The 27522-nt window shown below is 38.1% G+C and overlaps 2 protein-coding genes across 3 annotated transcripts; both read right to left on the reverse strand.

The window, feature by feature from the left end:
- Positions 1-4905: 4905 nt before the first annotated feature.
- barhl1a (BarH-like homeobox 1a) lies at positions 4906-8938 on the reverse strand. Its single transcript, XM_063017962.1, has 3 exons — positions 8572-8938; positions 6371-6593; positions 4906-5194 (listed from the first exon to the last, which is right to left on the reverse strand). Exons 1-3 carry the CDS (start codon positions 8936-8938, stop codon positions 4906-4908), a joined length of 879 nt encoding a protein of 292 aa, XP_062874032.1.
- A 1643-nt stretch (positions 8939-10581) lies between these two features.
- Positions 10582-26407, reverse strand: cfap77 (cilia and flagella associated protein 77). 2 transcript variants are annotated; one of them, XM_063018034.1, is made up of 7 exons: positions 26265-26407; positions 26089-26161; positions 18350-18449; positions 17389-17629; positions 14316-14421; positions 13465-13566; positions 10582-10879 (listed from the first exon to the last, which is right to left on the reverse strand). In XM_063018034.1, the coding sequence occupies exons 2-7, from the start codon at positions 26149-26151 to the stop codon at positions 10763-10765; spliced, it is 729 nt and encodes a 242-aa protein (XP_062874104.1). In that variant the 5' UTR covers positions 26152-26161; positions 26265-26407; the 3' UTR covers positions 10582-10762. The 2 variants fall into 2 exon arrangements, with proteins under 2 accessions (XP_062874104.1, XP_062874105.1); XM_063018035.1 differs by lacking the exon at positions 26265-26407 and adding an exon at positions 21418-21528.
- Positions 26408-27522: the final 1115 nt, after the last annotated feature.

The raw sequence follows: 27522 nt of genomic DNA on the forward strand, positions 1-27522 counted from the left end.
AAGGTAATGTCAGCATACCACCAAGAAGGACAAACCACATCCAACAGGATTAACTGTGGACGCAAGAGGAAGCTGTCTGAAAGGGATGTTCGGGTGCTAACCCGGATTGTATCCAAAAAACATAAAACCACGGCTGCCCAAATCACGGCAGAATTAAATGTGCACCTCAACTCTCCTGTTTCCACCAGAACTGTCCGTCGGGAGCTCCACAGGGTCAATATACACGGCCGGGCTGCTATAGCCAAACCTTTGGTCACTCGTGCCAATGCCAAACGTCGGTTTCAATGGTGCAAGGAGCGCAAATCTTGGGCTGTGGACAATGTGAAACATGTATTGTTCTCTGATGAGTCCACCTTTACTGTTTTCCCCACATCCGGGAGAGTTACGGTGTGGAGAAGCCCCAAAGAAGCGTACCACCCAGACTGTTGCATGCCCAGAGTGAAGCATGGGGGTGGATCAGTGATGGTTTGGGCTGCCATATCATGGCATTCCCTTGGCCCAATACTTGTGCTAGATGGGCGCGTCACTGCCAAGGACTACCGAACCATTCTGGAGGACCATGTGCATCCAATGGCGGTGCCGTGTATCAGGATGACAATGCACCAATACACACAGCAAGACTGGTGAAAGATTGGTTTGATGAACATGAAAGTGAAGTTGAACATCTCCCATGGCCTGCACAGTCACCAGATCTAAATATTATTGAGCCACTTTGGGGTGTTTTGGAGAAGCGAGTCAGGAAACGTTTTCCTCCACCAGCATCACGTAGTGACCTGGCCACTATCCTGCAAGAAGAATGGCTTAAAATCCCTCTGACCACTGTGCAGGACTTGTATATGTCATTTCCAAGACGAATTGACGCTGTATTGGCCGCAAAAGGAGGCCCTACACCATACTAATAAATTATTGTGGTCTAAAACCAGGTGTTTCAGTTATTTTGTCCAACCCCTGTATATATATATATATATATATATATATATACAGTGTATCACAAAAGTGAGTACACCCCTCACATTTCTGCAGATATTTAAGTATATCTTTTCATGGGACAACACTGACAAAATGACACTTTGACACAATGAAAAGTAGTCTGTGTGCAGCTTATATAACAGTGTAAATTTATTCTTCCCTCAAAATAACTCAATATACAGCCATTAATGTCTAAACCACTGGCAACAAAAGTGATTACACCCCTAAGAGACTACACCCCTAAATGTCCAAATTGAGCACTGCTTGTAATTTTCCCTCCAAAATGTCATGTGACTCGTTAGTGTTACTAGGTCTCAGGTGTGCATAGGGAGCAGGTGTGTTCAATTTAGTAGTACAGCTCTCACACTCTGTCATACTGGTCACTGAAAGTTCCAACATGGCACCTCATGGCAAAGAACTCTCTGAGGATCTTAAAATACGAATTGTTGCGCTACATGAAGATGGCCAAGGCTACAAGAAGATTGCCAACACCCTGAAACTGAGCTGCAGCACAGTGGCCAAGATCATCCAGCGTTTTAAAAGAGCAGGGTCCACTCAGAACAGACCTCGCGTTGGTCGTCCAAAGAAGCTGAGTGCACGTGCTCAGCGTCACATCCAACTGCTGTCTTTGAAAGATAGGCGCAGGAGTGCTGTCAGCATTGCTGCAGAGATTGAAAAGGTGGGGGGTCAGCCTGTCAGTGCTCAGACCATACGCCGCACACTACATCAAATTGGTCTGCATGGCTGTCACCCCAGAAGGAAGCCTCTTCTGAAGTCTCTACACAAGAAAGCCCGCAAACAGTTTGCTGAAGACATGTCAACAAAGGACATGGATTACTGGAACCATGTCCTATGGTCTGATGAGACCAAGATTAATTTGTTTAGTTCAGATGGTCTCAAGCATGTGTGGCGGCAATCAGGTGAGGAGTACAAAGATAAGTGTGTCATGCCTACAGTCAAGCATGGTGGTGGGAATGCCATGGTCTGGGGCTGCATGAGTGCAGCAGGTGTTGGGGAGTTACATTTCATTGAGGGACACATGAACTCCAATATGTACTGTGAAATACTGAAGCAGAGCATGATCCCCTCCCTCCGGAAACTGGGTCGCAGGGCAGTGTTCCAGCATGATAATGACCCCAAACACACCTCTAAGACGACCACTGCTTTATTGAAGAGGCTGAGGGTAAAGGTGATGGACTGGCCAAGCATGTCTCCAGACCTAAACCCAATAGAACATCTTTGTGGCATCCTCAAGCGGAAGGTGGAGGAGCGCAAAGTCTCGAATATCCGCCAGCTCCGTGATGTCGTCATGGAGGAGTGGAAAAGCATTCCAGTGGCAACCTGTGAAGCTCTGGTAAACTCCATGCCCAGGAGAGTTAAGGCAGTTCTGGGAAATAATGGTGGCCACACAAAATATTGACACTTCAGGAACTTTCACTAAGGGGTGTACTCACTTTTGTTGCCGGTGGTTTAGACATTAATGGCTGTATATTGAGTTATTTTGAGGGAAGAATAAATTTACACTGTTATATAAGCTGCACACAGACTACTTTTCATTGTGTCAAAGTGTCATTTTGTCAGTGTTGTCCCATGAAAAGATATACTTAAATATCTGCAGAAATGTGAGGGGTGTACTCACTTTTGTGATACACTGTATATATATATATATATATATACTGTATATACTGTATATATATATATATATATACACCTCACCTCTTAAACTTTAGAGAGCTTGAGCAGTGTGAGTCAGATATGTATACGAGCTATATATATTGAGTTGTAAAGCTATAGGTATATATTGCAGGCTGGTGTGTAAGCTCTAGAGCTGAGGCTCTATAAACAGTGTATGTATGTGTTTGGCATGGCGGAGCAGCATCAGTTACGCTCACCAGCTGCTCTCTCCCGCAGTAAATGCTCTATAGTGCCGCCGCTCACCAGCTGTTTAACCCCGCACTTGCAGAAATGCAGTAGAAAGGAACCGGGCGTCCCAAATTTGTATACAAAAATCTCGATTTTTCTGATTAATCTTAAAGAGAAACTTTGCTCCAGATTACAATAAATACTGATGGACGTCTAACATGGTTTTGACTCTGGCAACCCTGTATTATCAACTCTGGCAACCCTGTATAATTACAGAAGCAGGTGATTTACGAACTTTCCACTGTTACTAAGGAGACTGACAGAAGCTAGCAAAAGTCTGAAATGAACACAATTTCATCTGTATTAAGTATTAAAATTTCATTATCTACTTAATATTTAACTTTAATTTTAAGTTTAACTTTTGAAATGTTAGTTCGATATCAACCCAAAAGCCTTTTTATTCTCAAGTTTAGCTTAAGAGCTTATGTTAGCATGGTAACGTTATTGGAAAGAAAAATGGCCAAAGATTCTTGTAATAAAAATGTGGTGAGTTATTGGTGAGATTTTATGTATATTAGAAGCGTATGTAAGTTTCTAACTACTTTAGGTAACATTTCAAAAAGTGTTAATTTTCTCTCTCTAGTCTCGTTTGATTTCTACTGTTGACGCTTGCTATGCCTCAGTGATAATAATACAGAGTATTCTGCTGTGTGTGTGTGTGTGTGTGTGTGTGTGTGTGTGTGTGTGTGTGTGTGTAAAATATTAACCCAGAAATTGCATAAAATTCCAGTAAAATATAAATTCAGGTTTTTTAGCCTAGCGAAAAAAAGACTACACACTTTTATAAGCACACCAAACTCTGATATAAGAGCAGTTGTAGCTTAGTGGTTAAGGGACTGGACTAGTAATCAAAAGGTCGCCGGTTCAAGCCCCAGCACTGCCAGGTTGCCACTGTTGGGCCCTTGAGCAAGGCTCTTAACTTTCAATTGATTAGACAATATACTGTGTCACAGTACTATATGACGCTTTGGATAAAAGCGTCTGCAAAGTGCAGAAACTGTGAATGTATATTGAACCCAGTTCTCGCTTTGAGCCAATTTGATTATTTTAGCCCAGGACGAGTTTGTATACATATAAATAAATAAATTACTATAGGAAAGAGTCATAGTACTCAATACATGACTTAAAAAATATAATGCAATTCTGGGGAAACACTGGGAATTGCTACTTAAAGCAGTACATGCGTACCTTAATTTCGCAAAATTATAAACATCATGCCTTTCAAATCATTTTATAAAAGCTCCTGACTTTTTTTTTAATCTCTTTTTATAGGCACGTTATAAAAAAAAACATCAACAAGAATGATAAGTCAGGTCTTACATATACTTTTATTTACATTATTTAAAAAACAAGGTGTTTTGGCATCAACAAAACCATTTATAAACTACACAGATCCACGACACTGACAGTTTTTAGGTCCGGGCTTTTTATTAAAATAGCCAAATATTTTAATAGGCCTCTAATAATAATAATAATAATAATAATAATAATAGTGGAGTTCGAATTTTATGGCTTGTTGCACTTTTTTTTTTTTTTACATAGTACTACTATTATTATTATTTACCAATCCATATTTTACGTAAGAAATTAAAATGATTTGGTTGACAGTGTTTTATAAGCTCACTGCTGATATCTGAAATGTGTCATTTGATTGGTTGGACGCGTCAGTTTTGTCGGTATTGCCGCATATTCCTTACAGGAGTGGCGCACTCGCAACGGGAACTTAAACTCTGTGATACATGTTTTTCAGACTTTGCAAACAAACGTTTGTGCAGTATTTTCTAGACAAATGCTTTTCTTGTGTCCGTCATGACGCATTGTGGAGTTTAACGTCCAGCTCCACTTATGTCCTTTATAATGAAATGGCGCACTTACTGCGGCTGTCTGGTTGTAAACGTAACGGGACAGTTTATTCACCGTTACCCTGTGGGTCTCGGTAAACGGAACCTAGTGAAGGAGGACAGATGTGTTCACCCCTGATGTGTGGGTCTCGGTAACGGAGGACAGATGTGTTCACCGCTGAGGTGTGGGTCTCGGTAAGGGGACAGACAGAGAGGACAGAGGCGGCTCTGGGCGTCCTTGTACACTGTGCAGTAACACTCTGGGAACCAGCGGCCTCTGGAGCGGCGGTGGACCCGCGGTTGGACCTCTGTATAAATACAGTCCTGCTGCAGGATCCAGTCCGGACACCAAACTCTGGGGGTAGAAATAAGGAGACGGAAACATTCTCTGTAACGCGGAGTAGTTTCCAGCTTCAGCCAGCAACTCCAGTCCCACTGCTGTCTGTCGTTTCCACTTAGTCCTTAATGATGAGGAAACATTAAGAGAAACATAGAGAAGATATTAATGGGGCATTTGTGCAAGAATGTGAAACTGTCATGACATTTCGCTATATTTGATATTAACATAATACCATTAATTATGTTTTTACCAGTAATTCAGCAGTATTTATGGCATTGGTTTGCAAATCATACCCACAAACTAAAAACATTACATTTTATGGTCGTTGTTTTCATTACGTTTTTGTCAGTAAGAGAAAACTACTTAAATTTACTAAAGTAAATAATTCATAATTTCAGCAATTGTGTAATTACACTACAGCTTGGTGATTGAATTATTAATACGCATGCGTTAATTTATTATTTATGCCTTAACATGTTGAGTTCCTGCTGCGCCCTCGACTACACATTTATTTTTACTGTAAAAACAGGAATTTCCTTTATTACAGAACATCAGGGAATTTTGTAAATAGACTATATAAACCTTAGTATAAACCTTAGTATAAAAGCACACGGAATTAAGTAAATTGAATCGCATATTGACATTAAAAGTGAAAAGTTATGCTGTGGGGTTTTTTGTGTAATTAGAAAACGTATTTAACTGGGCATTTGTAAGTCGGACACTGTCCACTCAGAATTATGTGAAATAAAATCTACCTGCCACACCAACCATAGCTGTCTATAACAGAAGGCGAGAAATAAGGAATATTTTACTTCACAGATATCTATTGTAATTGTCTATTGTAATAAGAAAACTCATTATTAGGCTGTTAAACGAATAATTTGTGATTGTGTTTAGAAATAGAAATCTGTCATATAGCTTGACCCTTTGGAATATAATTAAACCTGAAAGGTTAAAGAACAAAATAATAAAGCCACATTTTGTGGTAAAAACGATCATTAGGTTCAATTCAGCACTGAAACTGGTTAATTAATTGTGTGCGTCATTTGACCAAAGAAACGGTTCATGTTGGCACACTTTGTAAGTTTTCCTTATATAAAAATGTTCCAAGCAGGTTTTTCAGGTAAAATTATTCTACAAAGAAATGTTGAGCTTGAGATTTTTTTGTTTTATCGTGTGTCGCTTTTCTTGTGCTTATTCAATTGCCTGTAATTTAACAATCTGTGCGCGTCCGTCGGCGTTTTCGGTTTAAATTTTAAATACCATATTTTACTCTATGTTATTTAGTGTTTCTTACCTGCGGTTCTGGTACCAGGTTTTGACCTGTGTATCAGTCAGGCCGAGGGATGCTGCGAGCTCCATGCGGTCCTGCACACTGAGGTATTTCTGGCGCTCAAAGCTGCGCTCCAGCTGGCTGAGCTGATGGTCAGTAAAAGCGGTTCGTGCTTTGCGGGGTTTCTTCATCCTGCATGACGGACTTTCCCTGTCCCTTGAGATATCCCGCTCAGGCTCGTCTTTTACTATACAGGGAATATTAAAAATATATATAAATGACATTTATATTGAAGTTTAAATGCAAAGTTTAATTGTAATATTGTAAATGCGTTAGACTTTATGCATGTCTTATTTAAAGATGGCATATGTTAATGCAATATCTTAAAGTTATATGTTACATGTACATACTGTATCTGTACTATAAAACACAAACTCTTAAAAAGAAATGTGGTATATTTGTGCGGGGGTTAAAGAGTAGAACCACTGAACCACAAGTAGAACTTTATTTATGAATAAAGAAACACACCCTAAATAAAAACAATTCTAGTTTTTAATAATGAATTATTAAATTGAAATTTGACATGAAGACAGTGTGCTTTCACTTTGCGAGCAGGTTCTTTTCACTAAGGGGCTTTTGTAGTTTTAAGGGATAAGTAATTTTTTTATATTTATTACATCCAAAAACGTGTCATTAAAGTGGATCTATTCTTTGCCTTTTAACCTCACCTTTGTTGTAATAACTGCTCTTAAAATTAAAATATATTTATTATTGTATTTTATCCATATAGAAATGTGCAAGGTGATTAGCAGATGGGAAACTCGGGGAACTGAATTAAAGTGAGTGAAAGTACAGTAAAACATTACTTACATTTCCATACAAATATAAAAATGAATGTCTATAACATCAATTGTTATCAACTACAATCTCTGTGGTGGATCTTTAAAAAATAAAATCATACAGTAGTAATTGTTTTTAAAATAATTTATGGTCACCAAAATGAATAAATTTATATTAGTAAAATAGTATTATAGCATTATTTATAGAATTATATTTATACGTGTTAAATACATATGTAATGTGTAACAAACATATATACAGAAACATAAGAGTAACAAAATATAACCTGCTGTTAGTTTTTGTAGAGATGTTTTGTTCAACATTAAGTGGTTGTATTTGTTTAGCCTTTCAGGTTTAACAGTGCCTGTCTTAAAGAACTACATTTTTTCAGAGCTGAAATTTTAGTAAAAGTATAATTAATGCTGTGATCGGATTTGGACAACCAGGCTATAAACCAGGGTATAATCCAGTTTAATTGACCACAGGGGGGATCAGAAACTTTCGAGCCGCAGCTCTGCGGAGCCTCGAGTTACAAATCTGATTACCACACGTACAAATTGCTGTCAATCCTCGACAAAAATAGTACAGTGATAAAACATAGAGCTCTGCAATACATTAAATAATAGTTTTCTGCTTTATATGTAAAAGTACTTGTTATCAGATAAGTAATATTCACATTTCAAACTGCATGTTTTAAAAGCAATTTTTTTCTATTCAGGTAAACAACTAATAAATGTAAATAACAGAGTATAATATATAGTATATATTCATAATATATAGTACAGAGTATAATAAATTCAGAATAGAAATTCAGAACTTATTCAGAATAGAAGTACAGAATAAAACAAATCCTTATAAATTACATGATTATATAGAAAATAAAAAATCTGATATAAATGTTTACACAAATTAACACAGTCTGTGTTGAACTCATAAATTTTGAACTCAGTTCAGAGACGAGAATTTAGCTTTAGTTTGACAAGAACGAATCTAGTTTACTTTTAGGGCAAGTAACATTTTACTCCAATTTAGGTAAATAATTCTGAGTCATAAAGAGATCAAAAAATTAATTATATAATAAATTCAAACAACAGTTTAGCTGGTTGTAACAGTCGAACGAATTAAATGCAGTTTATTTGTGTTTTTAATGTTTTAATGTGACAAATGCTAAACCGAAATATATAGAATAATCATAAAAAAGTCAAATTCTCAGAATTGTGCTGTTGGTTTAGTAAAATGATTGAAATAATAAAGAAAATTACACAAATAAATTCCTACAGTATGCAGAATTAATACTGTTGAATAGTATGTTTTGGTCTATGTTGTCAGTGAGCTAGCTGTGTGATTAGTCACTACAGTTAGTGAGCTGTGTTAATGTGCCCTACCCCGGTATTCACAGTCGGATGATGAGTTGCTGTGCAGTTTGTCGGTGTAGTCCTCGGTCTCTCTCAGTGACTCTGCGCTGTTGGAATAAGGAGCGCACGCAGCGAGCGGCCTGCAGTCCGACAGTATGTCCCTGATTAAAAAAGACGAGGTGACTGTCCGCGACTGGGACATCGCCAACGGGGATTCCGGACCGGACTCTCTCCTCGGGGACGGTGGAGACGAACAGTCACTGTCCAGATCTGACCGGGGGCTCGGGGACCGGCAGCCTCCCGTTAAAGAGAGTCCTCGGGAAAGACGCGGACTCGTTGGTCTACGTGAAAGCAAAGAGTCGATACCAAAACTTGAGCCGTTTGTTGAGACTTCCATCGTGGATAAATAGAGAAAAAGTCAGACGTTTACTCGAGCATTTGCGCGTTAGGTGACACAGGTGTTCGGCAGGTGCAGACTGACTATCCTGTTCTTGACATTTCTTCTTGTGCGAGTTTTAAAAAGTAGAAAAAGACACTAACTACATGCTTTCCTTTCCAGTCCAGTTCCACAAGCCGAGTCGGAACCGCACCAGCATGCTTCACTCTCGTTCACCACCACGATGGTTACCGATGGTCATAGCAAACAGACCAAACTGTAGTGGACTGTGTATAAATTACCTACCAAATATAATAATTTCCAAACCCCGGACACATCAGTGTAAAGCTGAAACGATGTAGCTACTAAACTTGTGTGTTGACTAAACCTGCCTTGAAGAACAAGAAGACGCGCCGTCCTGCGATCCCGTCATTTAATAACAAACACAGCCAATAGCAGAGGAGAGACGCGCTTTTAAAGGTGCCCGTTACGCGCGTCTCCACAGCGCCATTCCCTGATTGGCTGTGTAGGTGTTTTGTTTCGGGTTTTTCTGGTTGCGGGTGAGGAGGTGTTGGACACTGACGATGTTACGCGAGGGGCAGTTTACCCACTCATGTTCCATATTATAACCAGATACACAGTGCTATTGCGTACAGTACAGTACTCCGAGCCACTTTGTTCCATAAATTCACGACAATAAACTATGTAAACTATTTCTGTTTGTTTTCCGCTTACAAACGAAAAACCTCTTGAATGTATGGGTTTTTCACTTGTGTAACAATAATGCGCATTTTTTATTAATTTGCTAAATATAATATTCACTAAATATAATATAAATATTTCTATTTATTTGCTGAATATAAAATACTGTGCCATGACTTTTGTAAAACCACAACCTGATATTACTTCCAATATGTTAATATCATCAATTAAGCAGTAACTGTGCAAAAGAATAGTCGATTCACATGAGGAAAAACATTTGGCACTCATATACGTATGATTTTAAGTCAATTTAACTATAGCTAGCTCCATACATTATTTATTTTTACTACATCAAGTCTTCATTGGTAAGGATATACTCTGTTTATTTATTCACTCTAATTTATTTTTAGTAACAGCTATATCCAGGTTGGGGATCACTCAAAAACAATGGGCACAAGGTGGCATGCAGTTGTCGCAGGGCAACACACACTCACCCAATCACCTGCTCACTCCTGCCTTGGGGCAATTTAGAGCAACTAGTTCAGCTTCAGCATGTTTTGGAAGATGGAAGAAAACCAGAGTGTGTGAGTCTGCCTTGATAAAAACCTGTTAAGCTCCTCAGTGTCCAGAGACAGAAATGTCCTTATTCAGTAAGCCAGCAGTTGTACTGTACTAGCTACTTACATATTATAAAATATCACATTTTACATTATGATGGGATAAAATGAAAAAAATATATTTGTTATGATTTGTTACACTGTTCTGTTTTAGGAAAGGTGTAAAAATAAATATGTATTACCCAAAGTCTACATGCACTATTAATGCAATAATAATAATAATAAAAAATAAAAAAATAATGAGTAATGTAATTTATTCTGAATAATACATAAATCAAAAACTGGATTTAAAATGTCACAGTGGGCTGAGTTCTTTAAAAAATGTAATGTACAATTTACTCTATAGGGTGGAAAATGTATAGCTTTAATTAGAGTCAAACCAAGTAAGTAACAATTCAGCAAGCAACTGACATGCAGCTCATTCTGTTATCTCTGTTACTCAGTGTCCAGACTGATAGATTAAGTACAGTTGATTAGAAGGATAGACTCTAGATTATAGAGATAATAATTGTGCTGTCTAAATCTGTCAGTTTGCAGTGCTTTGTCCCAGCAGCCCTCGTCTGCCCACTGAGTCCATGAAGTGAGCTGCCATGGCTTTCTTCCGTGCTTCAGGATCTCGGAAAGTGTCCAGAGCTGGTCCAACCTGCAGTACGTAAGAAAAACACATTACACATTGATATAAACGTGGTATCGCACAGCGGGTTCCTTTTAATAAGGTATGGGCTGTTTGATTGCCCAAACAACATTAAAATGTCAGTAGGCATTCTTAGAAATAAGTTCAGAAGTGTCCTTATAAAGCCCAATAAGACCAGATAACTTGGGCTGCTTTTAATACAGAGCCTATATCAATGCTTCCAAAAAATGGAACAACAGGGAGTGTTTAAAAGAACAAACAAAAAGACCAATCCCTTTCTAACCTGTATTCAACACAATATATTTAAAACTATAACTAATCAACTTTATGTATGTATACACTCATTCTAAATTTGATCGCAGTTCAAAAAACAGCTGGACAGATGCATGTTGGACATTTTGCAATCGTTTGGGTACTAAAGACACCGATTGTTGATGTTAGCTGTTCAGCAGTCCAGGATCTCTGCCACTTCATAATGCTCCACATGGTAGACAGGTCTGGACTGCAGGCAGGCCAGTCTAGCACCTGTACTCTCTTGCTCTAAAACCATGCTCCAAAGCGTGTATATAGCCCTCAGCATTGTGCAGGTTACACAATGCATTTGTCACTAACACACTCGTTTCCATGACAGACACTGACTTTAGAAGTTTGCATTGGCAACAATAGGAATGATCATTTCCCTCTTTGTAATGACATTGCTTGATTCATATTTAATCTACAGTTAAAGGTGCTTAGGATACATTTACTAGTGAGTACAAGGAACAATACCCAATTTGGCTTCCCACTTTGTTTCATTTAGTTGACAACATTTTGGGGGAAACAATTTCTCAAAAAAAAAAATAAATAAAAAAAAAAAGACAACCATAGCCCCTGGATCTAGTTTTAATGTTGTTTTGCCGTAATAACACTTTCTCTTCAGCACTATGTTTTTGTCTTCACAAGTCTTTTGTCTTGGGTGATGGAGGATAAGAAGCATCATTAGTTACCATCAGCAAAGAAGTCACTATAGTTAACACATCTGGCAGCTGTATTGTCCACATTTGCTGATTTGGTTGACATTCATATCTTGGTTAGTTCTGAAGTATAAAACTGAGAGGTATAAAGATGTATTGAAAATGGCTCTCCTAAGCATTTTATTTAAGATTCCCTGAAGCATTTAAGCCAGCTGGTAGGAGTTGAATACTGTCAACAAGAAAATGTTTGTCTATGTTAAGGAGTTGAAAAATATGAGAATATACAAGACCTGTCAGTACAGTGCATCTATTTTAAATGTTAAATGTGTTCCAGATGCAAGCTTACCTTTGTAACATGGTTGATAGATTCTTCAAATACTGCAAACATAGCTTCAATAAGCTCCAAGCAGACAACAAATGTCACCAGTATCAGTATGATTTATTTATATAATTTACTGGTTGTTCATTTTTACCTGCTTTATTTACTAAGAAATGCCTCACTCAAACAGTTTTGGCACTTCATCTTTTATTTAAAAATAAAGATGAGAAACACAAGTCTTACCAAAGGCAGAATGGGAAAAGGCGTAAAAAAGAACCACAACAAACAGATGATGGAGGGGGAATCTGAAAGAGCGCCACACACAAGATACTCAAACGTCGAACTCAGAGCCATCAGGAAAGAGACCTGACAGGCCATAATGAGTGGCGCTAAATGTTTTATTAGGTTAACGTTTCCTCCTCGCCATCAGCTGTCAAACAAGGGAGACTTTAGAGCTCACATGCAATCAAAACATGGTACCCTTACTTCTACACACACAGACACTTATTAGAGCCGACGTAAGGCTGGCCGACAGGACTGGAGGATTGTATGCAGGCCGCTGTGGGATGTGTGGGTAAATTTAAAAGCAGTGTAAAAATAGAGGAATCGAGGTAAAGGGGAGCAACGACAGTGTCTGCATGCATATGTATGTGTATGCACAAGTCTGGAAAAGCGTGTGTGTGTGCGCATTGTAAGAATGTGTGAGGGGGACAGTTAGCTCAGCAGGAGTCTGATTCCCTCATAATTGGAAGCACTGGGTATTGTCAATGGAGAATTTTCAAGCTTCACTGGCAGCCAGAGCTGTCAGGATGATCGCCTGAGCATCAGAGCAAAAGACCAATGGAAAAAAAACCCTTTTGATTTAATTGGTGGCTCGAGCCGGGCAGATGACGCGCCGTGTGAGCTGGACTGACTTCTGGTGAGTGGGTCGTAAGGGGACTTGGAAAGAAATCATTACTTTTACTGTTGATTTTCCTCTGAAGCATCCCCTGACCTCATGCTGGCTTGTCAAACACACACACACTGAACCAGAGGTGATATACGTAGTTATTACACATTCAGCTTGGCTTTGCCTCCTTAGAGTCCAGGCTAGCACATATCAAACCCCGACAGCAGCTAAACCACCCATAACTCCAACGCACCCCTGTAAACTGGCTCGAATTGTCAAACAGGACGAAAATCTATATTTCACTGAGTGTCAGAGATCAGCGGACCACAAATATCAAGTCATTACAGATAAAGCATGGTGTGTCACTTCCCGGTTAAAGCCTTCGGTGGACAGAAATGTAAGAAAACAGCTAAAAAGGTGATTAGCATCTTACTTGCTGAAAGCGGGGCAGTTTCCACATAGATGGCACTTCCTCTTGGGGGCGATTTTTACGGAGCAGGGTGGTACGAGTATCCTGGATCCTCCCAAGCTGAACCTGCGAGGAAAATAAGTTTGCAAACATGCCTTTTTACAATGACAGAGATTAATTTATATATAAAAAGCTGCGAAATCTTCACATTATGTACAATTTAGCGGGATGATTTTTGTAAAATAGTATCTGCTTATATCCTCATAAAAGGTGATGGTGTAAAAATGACAATCTCTGCAGCATTAATGAACTGCACTTGTGGCAAAAAATCTTTTTTCACCTCCACTTTTTTCTGTCACGGTCATGGTGGGTACAGTTTTCCCAAAATCATTGGGTGTCTTACCCCCCTCAGACACAGTCAATCATGTCTGTATATAGACAGCTAACCGGCCGATAGCACCTCTGGGGATTCTGGGGCTAGCGTAATTTAGCCCAAAATCCACATTGAAATTGTAAAAACATGTTAATTTAATTTTTATCAAATGCTTTATCCTGGTCAGGGTTGCAGCAGGTCTGATTAAAATCAGATAACTATCAGATTACAATGTAGCATTAAAAGAAATTTGTGCACAGCTGCTAAATATAAATAGCAGTTTAATAACAGCTGGGTGTGAACAAACCTGCAAGAGCACTAAATTACATAGTAGCTCTATTCCAGAAACATCCATTTTAAAGACTTTTAACTGATTTTTTAAGATGAAATTTAGATGTTCCCTTTTTCCCCTACAGTCTCATAATCACTCTTCACTCACTACAGTTGAAGGTGTGGCCTGCACTCGTAAAACAGGGTTTGTATATACATGAACCAAGCTTACCTTTTTATTCTGTGCTGCCAGAAGTGCTCTGTCCTTGGCCTGTTGTTCCTCCAGCCACTTCTGAGCGTACCTGTACTCCATCAGTGCTGAAATAGGAGTGGAAGGCCTGCAGCAGGACAGCATAAGGTTCAGTTTACAGCGGATAATTCATTGTACTTTTAGTTGATCATTCCAGCTTCTTTATTCCTTGCGTAAACAGTATGAGCAAACACCATGCCTCAGCCGAGTAATCGGGGCTTGTGGTATCTTAATTATGATCTCTGGTAAGATGCCGATCTCCGCTCCACCCCCTGCTGTTAATTTTATTGCATAATTAGTACACGCCACATGTCTCAGTGAGCACAAGCTAAGCATTCTGATTACTTAGGACAGAGATGGGTAAGAAAAGCTCTGGACCACAGTACCATTTAAAGTCTGGACGTTTTAAAAACTGGTTAAAAAGGACTGCTGTCACCTTGTGTTGTTCAACTGCAAAGGTTATTATGAACTGAATAGCCAGGAAATGTTTAACCTATAGTTTGCTATATGTGTAGTCTTGGTTTGATTTTCCAATATTTTAACTCACTTATATTAAAAGACTAAAGACAGTTTCTAAATTCCATCAATAAATGTTTAGAATATTTCATTGCACTCAAAGAGCTTTACAGTACGTATATTTATCTAGTACCTACATTTACTGACAATTTTATAATTGTGTTTATACAATTACTGCTGTTCTGTTGCTTTGTACACTTTGTCATCCTCCTGTCCCTTAATCAAAAGAGACTCACACGAGATGTTATTTGCATGGTGAACAACTCTTAACACTGCTATCATAAGTGATATAGTACTGACATGATAGTTTGTGTTGTACTTGTATAAGTTTTGCAGGTGCAGCAGTGTTATTGGATTTTTAAACATCTCAGTGTCAATGCTGGGAGAAGAACAGTTCTCCAATCAAAAAAAGCCAGCAGCATCATGTGATCAGAAAGTGTCCGCTGATAAACAGTCGAACTGTACAAGAGTACTAACAGGGTATGTGTTCCTAATAAAGAGGCCCGAAAATGTATTTAAAAATCCCAACAACCCTGCTGCACCTGACAGACCAGAGCAATAAGAACTACTCTGTCATTACCATGCTTGTGTCATTGCAGTGCTGAAAATGGTCCAACAGAAAGGTGTTTCTAATGAAGAGCTCTCTGTGTTAAATTTCAGAATTATCAGTTGTATTAATTTTATTGTTGCATTTTATTCTGGTGTATTCTGTTCTATATTACAATCAGACCTACACAGCTATATTTTTTAAAAGCATAACTACCAATTATTTTTTTTCTGAAAACTAGTCTAATCATTCAAATTACAACTTATTTTAAGCTTAATATAAAAATACATATTTTATAATAATGCATTATTGTTTTTTTATTTAATATTTTGCACCCTCAAGTCGAAATGATTGCAGATAGTTAAACTGAAGAAGAATGGGTAATCCAGGCAAATAAAATGCTAACAAATGTTATTCTTTTGTTTTCTGAATGTTATTTAGGTTTTCTGTTTGATACTTAAAAAATTCTTAAAGGTTCTTTAAATTCTTAATTCTTAAATACTACTTAAGTAAAAAGAGATTCTGTATTTTTTTGCCTGTTACATGTATTGAATTTATTATGCTAAAAAGTACTGGAGTTTGTCAATAATACAGATACATACAGATTACAGATTACACATGTGAATGTACAGTGTATGCTGCATTATACATGTAGAATGTGTGTGTGTGTGTGTGTGTGTTTGTGTGTGTGTTTGTGTGTAAATAAGGTTAGAGTGACACTGTTTGCATCCTAGCACTACCTCATTAGGGCTGACCTTGGCATTGCTGAGTAGAATTTGATGGATAGAGAGCAGGACCAAACAAGTCCCAGTGGAGCCATGATCTTATCTTTTATTGCTCCATCCTTTTCTCCTGACCGAACAGACACTCGTAGCCTTTTCACAGCCCATGCATCAAGCAGAGCATAAATCTGACACTGAGTAATGTGTGTGTGTGTGTGTAAGAGAGTGTTATTATTTAAATAATTCAGCTCCATTGCAACACCTATGTTATAAAGGGAAAAGCAAGGGAGTGAGGGAGCTTGAGGCAGTGCTCTCTCTGCTATCTGCTCTGATAACTCTGCTCTGGTTTAAAGTACTACCCTTATGGCATTTCTCTGCAGACAGTTAGCTCTGCTGTTTAATCAGATATCTTTGTCCATGTGGATATTTTCTACACCCAAAGTTAACACACCTGCCTGTAAACCTCTTCTGTCTTAGTCTCCAAAAGCCCTTTCACAAGCTATGAACAGCAATTAACCTTCTTCAGATACACTAAAATATGGTTCTCAAAACATGCTGGCCCCAATTTAAGAGTTTGTGTGTTGAAACTTAATAATGTTTTGAGTTGATATTCTGGGTTTGCCTTAATAAGCAGTTTTTGGGTGTTTCTTATTAAATGTGTAATATACAATGTGGGGTCAATGCAGTTACCAATTTGATGAAGACTTTCACAATGGCGTTTATTGTAGCAAGGAAACTAAAATATTGAATTTTAGTACTATGTTTGGCCTGCCCAATCCTGCAGAAATGCATTTCCTACATTTGCTGATGTCAAATCTGCCTTTTATGTCTTTTATGTTTTGAATTCATTTTTAACCAAGCTAGGTCAACACTGCTGGGATCTCGGTTTGAGGTCGTAGCTGCCCAGCAACCTGTCGGCTGCTTGTGGTTTGTCCCTCCTCAAACCACTGACGATGGGTAGTGAGCACCCCTTGATGTTCCAGAGGTACTTCAACTAAATCAAGTGGTCGTAAATTTTTGGCCCCTATCCCAGTCACTCAGGTCAACATTTCATATAGCCCTGACCGTCACATGCACAATTATTATGAAATATATTTAGACATATGCATTATGTTTACAAATTTAAAAGGTCAGCTCACAAAACTCCAAAGCAAACAAATCTAAATAGTTTTTCTAGGGTCCAAATTAGCACAGCTGTCAGTTTTGCTAGGAACAGAAGTAAGTACCTAATTTTCCAGGAATTATGTAATGCACAAAAACACAAATTTACCGTGTAGCAAGACCAAATGTGATGTCCTGTGGTATTCTTGCTGAAACAGATCTGCATCTTAGGTCTTTGGAAGCAATTGGGCGTCGGATGTTGTGGGTGGCATAGTACTGCTGCAACTCCTTGACTGTGACCAGGCCTGACTTCACACCCTCACGGTTTAGAGCTACAAAGTCTCGCTCTGCCTTTTTGTGGTGGGCAGAGCTAGTGGAGGATAAAGAGGGAGTGTGCCAACTGGAAATGGCTACAAAAAGAGAAAGGTTAGACATTAGGAAGTTTCACTTTTAGAAGTTTTACTTTTGTTTCACCAGTGTTGAGAACAGCTAATGAGGGTGGGTCCCTGCTAGGTCTGTTTCCTCTCAAGGTTTCTTTCTATAATTTAAAGGAGATTTTCCTCGCCACTGTCGCCCTTGGCTTGCTCAACAGTGGTTTTTGGTCTGTCGGTTTTGGATTCTGTAAAGTTGCTTTGAGACAATGTCTATTGTAAAAAGTGCTAAACAAATAAATTTGACTTGACTAAGCAATCCAATACCCATATTGTGTTGTGTTTTTGCCAGCTGGTTTTCTCCTGAACTATCCCACAAGACATGGATGTCAAGAGCAAACTGGCAATAAACATTTTTGCTAATCTGATCTTAGATCCATTTTGTTGTTAGGTTTCTAATGGATAGTAGTTTGGGTATTAGAAGCTCATGGCCACAGAGAGGAAAGGGCTCGACATTGGCAGCTATTGCCTGTCAACTGTGAGACATGTAAAATTTAAGTTAGAGACAGCAGAACTAAAAGCCAAGCACAGTTTAATGTGTGCTGACAGGAGCAAGCAAAAGCAGTCAGGTTAGCAAAGATTCACTGTTAAATTATATCAAATTATATAAGCACCATTTATTTCAGGGCTGCTTGAAAACTGTTTGTCATTAAAAGGACAGAGATTAAGAAAATACAGATAAAGGGTTTTGGGACCTACCTTCTGCCACTCCTCCATCTTGAAAGGTGGTCACTGCCCCATAAACAAAATCCGGTCCTGGATAGCACAATCCTCTGGATTTGGTCTTTCCAAGTGTAGGCTACAAAGAATAACGAATGTTTTTCTTTATTACTTCATGGCTCTATATCCACACACTTCTTATAATATCAAGAAGCTCCATGCTGTTCTGGTAGTCCTGACTTTTGAGCTGAGTTACAGTTGATAATACAGCCTTGTCTTTGTTATTAATAATAATTAGACATACTCTGCATTAAAAATAGGCAACATTAAAGAAATACTGTTATTAGTGAAAGGTGCAAAATCCAGCACCCGCTTTCAAACAAGCTGGGGTATGCGAAGAAAGAATTTTGTTGTACTGTACACATGTATCCGTATAAATGACAAATGACAAAGGCATTCTAATTCTAATGCACTGTTTGGTTTTAAGAGTTATAGCTACTGAATGAATGACAAGTAAAGAGCAGGAGAAAGCAAAAGCAGCATGTGGAAGAGGTTTACTGCTAGTCTGCATGATCGTGAAACTCCTGGGGCTAACACCCTCCTATAAGCTCTGAATAAAGTTATGCAGTTGTTCTGCTGATGTTCAAAGTTAAACACCTTAAGGCCTTGTTTTAAAAAGTGTGCTTCCACAGATTGGGTATCAAACTGCAGCAACAGTGACAATAGGAAAGAAGGTAAGCAATTTCACTGTAGCTGACGCTTCCTGAATGTTGCAGTGGAGAAAAAATGTAGCTTTGATCCAGTGTGTTTTTATTGTAAAAAAGATAAAGCTACCACACTAACATGTCAGTCACAGTATAGAATTTCTGTTCGTGCTGTCATGAGAATGATTTTAAAAGAAATCAAGCTTTGTGACATGCTGGTGTATCAATCAGCAACAGTGGTGATTATTCTTGGCCTAAATACAAAACTGTTTAAAGAACCAAGTCATTTTTCTAAAAACGAGTAAATTCTCAACGGACAGTTTTCAGTTTAACTATGTGAAAAAAATTGATTAGACATTCTCTGGTCATCAGACCCCCCACCATAGGGACCGTATAAAACACCCTGGTCATTTTGGCCCTTTAATACCAACCAAAAGCTGAGAGATCCTTGCAGATCTTTTTAGGATTTGTAGCCAGTCTGACCTGGTGAAACCCTCTGATTAACATAACTACAGAAACATGAAAAATCTTTCTCCTAAAGGCTCCATCTTGGAGCTCCAATCTTCTGGGGCTGTGCCACCATGCTGCCGGGCCACCTCTTTAATCCTCATAGCTATTTCAGTCTGCAGATTGTTTTGAAGGGATCATTTAGAGATGCTTGAAGGAACGCGTTGACTGCTGGCGCAAAACGGCTAATCAGACCCCTACGAACATTATTGTCCCTTTCAGGTCTTTATTGAAGGACAACAAAAAAGGCCAATCAGGAGGGAGATTATGTTAAGCAAAAGCTCCTTTTATATTCTCATTTACTGGTGATCTGTCCCTTTATTGTGTTTTGATTAACCAGGCACGGACTTGCTGAAAAAGAGAGAAGAATGAAACCGCTCCACAAGTGGGGTCAGTGGGAGCATATTATTCACACAGTTTTAAAGGGACACAGAATAGTGGCACATAATCATCCTTTAGTGAAGATACCCCTCCTGTTTATCCTCAGTCTATTCCCTCACCCAGGTTTTAATTTCGCCACGCCTTTGTCCCACTCTTGTTTATGTATGCTTTTAGGATTTAGCTCAGCTGAGCTTAGCTTAGCACTGACCCTCAAGACTTTATCTGTGCAGTCTATGGTCTTGTCACTCCCCTATTCACCCTCACTCACACACACACACACACACACACACACACACTTTACACAGACTCCCTCTTTCAGGTTACATCTGTGACTGAACCAGATTACTGATCTGCAGATATATTATAATTAGTGTGAGTCCAGACTGCTGTGTGCCTTTTTGTTACCAGCTACAACAGTTCATCCTAAACTAATATACTGGCTTTCAATTATTCAATCAATGTTGAGTTGTTGTTGGGTTTTTCATAAATAAAGTTGGGTTTTTATATATGCTGGGTTAAAATATGCACAAATATGTTCTATAATGTCTTTCAGGACTAGTTTAGTTCAGGACTGGTCTCTTGTCAAGGTTAGGTAAATTCTTAATGGTCATTTTATGATGAAAGAAAATATAGTTTGATCGTAAGACACTGAAACCGGTCTGCTATTTGAATCAGAATCAGAATCTTTATTGTTCGCCAAGTACGGTCAAGAAAAATTTACATTGCCATGGCTTAGAGACTTTGTGAGAAAGAAGCCCCTGCTAATTCTTTTCATTTGCCCATGTGGTCAACTTCTTACAGTAAACAACAAACTTTGTAGTTCACATTTAAAACATTTTAAACTTTCAAATTTCTGCCTTGTACCCAGTGTTTCCAGTAGTGTGGGACCCACTGCAACCCTGACCAGATTAGAGCTCCTGATAAAAAAAATGAGTAAATACATTTCTGTCCTGATTCATACTATTTAGAGCTTTGTCTAAAAATACCTGTTTATGGGCATTTCAAATACAGTTTCTAATGTGATATAATATTATACAGTATAATAATTGTTTTTCCTTGCAAAAGTATTCACACTATTAATTTAATACACCAATTAATTTACAGCAATAGGTAATGAAAGCTGCTGTGAATCAGACATTTCAGTTTTTATTTTTAATTATTTTTTATTTTTCATTAATTATAGAATGATGGGTATTACAATCAAAATAAAATACACAAGCATAATAGTGTCCAAAAAGTCAAGGGGTCTGAAAACCAACTACTGTATATTTATTAAATTAAAAAAGCCAACCCCCCACAAAAATAGTAAAAAAAAAAAAAAACAAGGCAAACAGCCAAACATCTAGATAAGGAGTTGTAAGCCTAGCTTTTCAATCCAATTTTTTGTTTAATCTCTAGTTAGTGTGACTCAATCCTCTCATCATCATCTGACAGATAGACGCCAAGTGTTTTTAAGACCCATGTAAAGAGAAGGAGTTGATGGAGATGATTAGAAGATAATTGAGTAATACTTGCCGATCTGTCTGTGCTCATTTCTCTGCTGGCTCCTTGTACTTTGCTTTGTGCTATCTGGTGCCTGGCCAGAGCACAGCAGACTTATAACTAATCTGTTCTTAGTCTTCACATCTGGAATAAAGTGTACATGTGTGGGTTTTAAGATCTCAGACATATAGTGTAAAGTGGGGACATTTTAGTATTTTTAACAACTCCATATAAGCACTTATTGAGGCATCTTCAGTAAATGCTTTGTTTTGGTCTGGTTTCAAAGATTTGGAGTGCTGGGTGCAATAATAAATGTCAAATAAGCAAGGCCACTTAGATTGTACCTATTGGGATGTTTTTGAAAAGTAGTAGGAAGCTCCAACTACAAATGGAAAAACCCACACTGACATGGGAAGAACAATTTAAACTTCACACAGACAGTAACAGAGTATTGAACCAGGGCTCCTGAAGCTGTGATTCAAAAGTGTGAAAAATCCAACCTATTTTATATGCCACTTTTTCATCATCACCAGGGTAAAATCTTTCAACTTTAAATTACTATGGTATGCATAGCATCTAATACCCTGAACAACAACACCACCCCCCAAACACACACACACACACACACACACACACACACAGCCTTTGCATTAGGATGCACACCCTCCGTTTATGAGTGTCTAATCCTGCCGCTCTAGACATAGTTGATTAGGTACTTCCAAATACGAGAGCAGCTAATTGGCATCATGTGTCTGGGTTAGCCTTCATCGCCTCTTTTATTACAAAGTGGTGTATATTGTGTCCTTAACTTTCAGTGTTTAGAGGAAACTCGATTACTGCAAAAGAAATATTAGACACATTCTAATAACTTTTAAATATTGCACATATGTTTGTTGTTTCTCTAAAAATAGCTATAGCTGGATTCAGAATCTAAATGTATAATTACATGTCACACCCCTGAAGTTGGTAAAACACTTAAATATACGGCCTTTCATTACTTGCTCATTACATTGATTTATCAGGTACAAACTCATTAAGTCTCTCCAGCAACATGACGTATGTTCCTTCATTTTACAGCGATGATAGACTACACACAGACAATGGTCACTTTACACAGCTCATTTACATGACATTATTTATTAGAAAAAGGTTTATGGTTATGCCTTAGTGCTTTTTGCTTATGCATCTGTGTCGCTCTACTAGTACCTACATAGGGCCCAGCTGGATCTCATTAATAATGAGGCTTTGTCATGCTATAGAATCCCTGTTAAAGATGGAATGGTTGGTTATAATGTTGGATTTGGAGGCTGTGGACCTAAATACATTGCAAACATGTTGTAACACTATGTGGCCTGTTCGGGGACACCAAAACAAAACCATTGCCATTACGTTGACGCCAGTCCTTTTTAGCTGCTAACACACACTTCACTGAATTTTGAAACACAACTGCAAGGATTAGCTTTTATTTAGCTTTCAGCCATGTGAACATTAGAGAGGGTAGGCACCAATGTTGGGCAAAAAAGATTGGCTCACAAAACCATTTCTTTACAGATCTTAAATGCTCCAATCGGGCCACAAATTTGAAAACACACAAATTTTCGCGCTTAGCTGCTGTTGCTCCTAGACATTTTCACTATAGAGTAAGACACAGTTCTATTTTGGCAAACTTGTGATGTGTTTTGTTTAAAACATTATACCTTTATGTGCTCAGCCATACTTACTGACTAGCAACAGATTTTATACCACCATGTTAAGTCAAATCAAAGTAAATTATCAGATATCAGAAGTTTAAAAATCCCCCAACTGTCTGGAAGTTGAACTGAATCTTTAAGGAAGTCCCAATTATTATTTACTAAGATTGTACTCAGTAAGAGTAATTGTTAATATTAGTATATTAGTGTTTTTGGTCATTTTGGTAATCCTGGCAAGGTTGTCTATCTGTGTATATGTACAGATTTAAGGTACAATATGGCCATATAGTTGTCTAACAGCAGCTAGAGTACGCAGAGTGCTTAAGCTAATGCTAATTAGTATGAATAGGATGCTGTGAATGGGACCCAACCAGCCTTCTGCCCAGCAGGGCTCATTGAAGGCACTAAGAACAACAGCAGTCTCAAATCTGCCCCCTGATCTCTCATTTACTGGCCATCAGGGAACACAGGCATGAAAATAGGATTTATTGGCCATGCCTTATCAAAAGGGAATTACCAGTGTAGTGGAGGGGTTTCTGAACCATTTATTTTTTGGTAGGCTCAAAAAGACACAACCCATTTTATAAAGGCTCTAGCTCAGACTTATTCTCTACAGTTACTCTATAATACACACAGCTTAGTCCAGTTCATCTCATGTACATTCAGAGGACCATTAGCAGTGGTGTGTATTTCTGTAATATACGTCCTCTTTCCCAGTGCCTGAAACAAAATTTAGCTGATGATGAACTGCTCCTTTATACTATACCAGCCACTTTAAAAGTACTCTATATACATTTTATTCTGTTATGTCCTAGCAGTAGCAAATTCATCTCTCAGGCAAAGATAGTCCAGTAAAGCCTTTGTTGATTGCTGTGGGGCCAGGGGTGAATGTTCTGCATTGCGGATAAAAGCAATTTGCAAGAGACAAAAACAGAGTAACATCAGGCAATGCCAAAATGACAAAAGCCTAAATCCTCACAGATGACTCCACCATTGTCTCGGATCTTGGCCAAAAGCTGTAGCTAAAACGGCTCACAATGGAAACGAACGAGAAATCCTTGATCTTGTGGGACTATAGCAACACACGCAGTTCATTATCATAGTTATTTAAATACAGTAATCCTATTTTCTGCATCAGTCAAAATAGGCATATCAAATAACCCTGGAGAACAGCGAGAACCAGAGGAGGGGTGTGAGCAAGCAAGGATGAGAATAAGAGAAACAGGGTGGGAGCGCTTGGCAATGTGAGGACATTATGTTTAAGTAATGCTGATAACAAAGAGAAAACTAGAGGATTGAGCTGGCTTATTTCATCCTTCCTTCTGCTCCAATGAAAAAGTTGATGAAGTTGAAATGAAGCAGTATTAGATGAAAGATGTGCTTGGAGACTCAGCAACAGAGCACATTAGCATGTAAGCAAGGGGCAAAGTGAAAAACAGAGAGGTGCTGTAAGAGCAGGAAATCATTTACAATGTTGAGGGGTCTGGTGCTTCATCTCAAACATAACCACTGTTAGGTGGTAGGCTGTGCTTTATCATGGTAAGGGTCATAACCTATCCTGGAAACTGTGATTGCAAAGCAGGCCCACTTTTTTTCTAAAAATATGTAGCAATCTGCACAATACATAATGAGCTACATTATTAATCTGGTGAAAGTTTTGGGGGCTTTTTTGCTTTGTGTAATTAATTAATTAATTTAGTTTATTAGACAAAGAAGAATGTATTCAAATGAAGAAAAAATTAAAAAGCTCAGTAAAATCCCAAGGCTGCCATGACCTGTACAAGTGTTTTTAAAGTTCATTATAAAAGCATATGTACAGTACATTAAAATTCTATTTTTTACATATCCCAAATTGTTAAGTTAGTGTCAGAGTGCAGGTTTAGCCATAATACAGCACACCTGAAGAGACCTTGCTCAATGACTCAACAGTGGCAGCTAGACAAAGCAGAACCCTAAAACTTCAAATCTATAGTCCATATTACTAAAACTAATTGGGTAGTAAATTACACTATCTCACTATCACTGGAATTCAGTTTTTGAATCCCCAGCATTGTTTTCAGACAGCTACATGAATACATAGAATACCTATATAAATGGCTATATCTGGGGGTGAGGAAGGTTGACCGAGGCCGAGGAAGGTTGACCGAGGCCCTGTGATGGCTTGGCATCCTGTTGGGGGTGTGTTAGAGATTCTGGAAAATCTGGAGCAACTGTGACCATGACCAGGATAAAGCAGTGGTAAAAACATGAATCATGAAATTAAATTCATTACTACAAATACTACATTACTACAAATAAGCTACACTAAAATACACTGAAATAAGCCATATTGATCGTTGTAAAATGTATTAGAAACTAAGACAGTCAGAACAACTAACTACATTAAATTTAAAAGCTAAATAACAATAAAGATAAAATAAAGATCAAACAATTTGTGGTTATTTCCGAATTAAATATGAAAAGTAGGAAACATGCTGCCATCTGGTGATAGCTTGAGGTGTTCAGTAAAATGAAAAAGAATAGAGATATTCTTTAGATAGAGATAGACTTCAGATTCTGGTTTCCTGTGTTTTATCTGTTGTATTTAATAATACTCTACTCAAACACGAGTTATTTTACAAGTAATACTGGGCACTAGGGTGGGCATTTGAGGCAAAGCATTGTTGTTTTGAGGCACTATTGGAATACTTGTTAATATATATATTTATATATTTAAATTGTGTATTAACCTATAGTTTGAATTGCTGTTGGGAGCTGGGATTTGTTTAGTGGGCATGTGAAAGTATACCAGATGTACTTAGGTAATGTATATGGCTAAGAAGGTTGAAATACCACTATTATAATTCTTTATAGGATGATGTACAGGATCACTATGTTTACTCTGGTTCTTTATGAAGTGTATTAGCATGTAGATACAGGTCTCTGTAACACTGTCACAGATACACTGTAACGTACCTGACCTTACTCTAGTCTATATAATAAGAAACCGGTGTGATTATAAATTCACTCTTACCTTTATTGTAAGAGGATTGTTCTTCATTGAGTTTCTGACCACTCCGACCTGATCTGTATCCATGTTCACCCCGCTGTAATCAGATTCCCACACAAAACAAGCCATTCAAAGTCATTCTAAAACTAATGAAGTATTCAGAAGCACGAATTAAGTATTATAGTACAACAGTAACCTACCTGTAGCAGCAACAACCTGAAAGTCCTGCTGAGGATTATTTTAAAAGGTGTGATTCTGGTTATCTTAAGCGAGAATAAATTGTTATTTATTACAAAAAAAATTAACAGCATGTGTATTAGCACACAAAGCAACTAGCTTAGCTGACTAGCCTGTTCGCGTCCTACCTTCGTTGTCATGGAGATGTGACGCTTCCAGTCAGTGGGTGGCTGCATGTTATAGTTTAAACCGAATTATATTCCAGCACCCAAACACACACCAACACGATTATAAAAATAAAAAATACTATTATTATTAATAAATAATTGCACGTTTTTGTTGTGTCACTTTCAAGCTTTACTTTACTTAGGGTGCCAGTATTAGTGCTTCTGTATGGCACAATTAAATATGTCTTTATTTGAACATGTTAGGGAGCCATATACATACAGTACAGTGGATTCAGAAACTGTTTAGATCCCTTGACGACCGATTTGATTTTGAATGACTAGAATTGCTATTTTATCAGTTCCCCATAAAATCTCTGTATCAGGCTGCACACAGAGCAAAAGACTAATTAAACAAGTTGTTTTGCTAAAAAGAAAGTTAATATTTATCAAAGTTTAGAAATTGATAAATGTTACAAGTGTGTTATCTGAAGCTGATGGGTTAATTTATTTTCAACTGAACATTTACCTACTGTTGTTATTCCGAAATAACAGCTATAACACTATTTAAAGCGGGGGTTTCTTTTCATTATAACAACGTGCAATATGCGACTTTTAAGTATGACCAAAACTGACTCAAGTGCATCATGGCTAAGGCTGGGTTTATATTTACAGTGATTAAAAAAAGGTAACTTAAGGTATATTCTTTAGATAGCAGGACGAAGAAGCAAGAAAGCGCTGGAAGAATTAAGAAGAAGCACAAGACACAAAAACACACGGAGTCGCACGAAATCACACGAAGGTTCACGAAAATACACGAAGGTGCACGAAAATACACGAAGGTGCACGAAAACACACGAATGCGCACGAAAGTGCACGAATACGCAAGAGGGCGCTCAAAAACGTAAAACGTGGACGAAGGCACACAGACGTGAACGCAAAATGCATTCAATTGGTATTGTAGCGTAACGTTACTTTTATTGTTTTATCAAAGTAAGAAAGTGTTAGCAAGCATCCTGTATTCATGATTCATGCTATTATCATTCTGTACGTAGGGGGCAGTAGAACGCATCCCGTGTTACGCTACACTCGTGATGTTTGATGCAGAAGAACAGCA

Source organism: Trichomycterus rosablanca, chromosome 21, assembly GCF_030014385.1.
Source record: "Trichomycterus rosablanca isolate fTriRos1 chromosome 21, fTriRos1.hap1, whole genome shotgun sequence".
Classification (NCBI taxonomy): domain Eukaryota; kingdom Metazoa; phylum Chordata; class Actinopteri; order Siluriformes; family Trichomycteridae; genus Trichomycterus; species Trichomycterus rosablanca.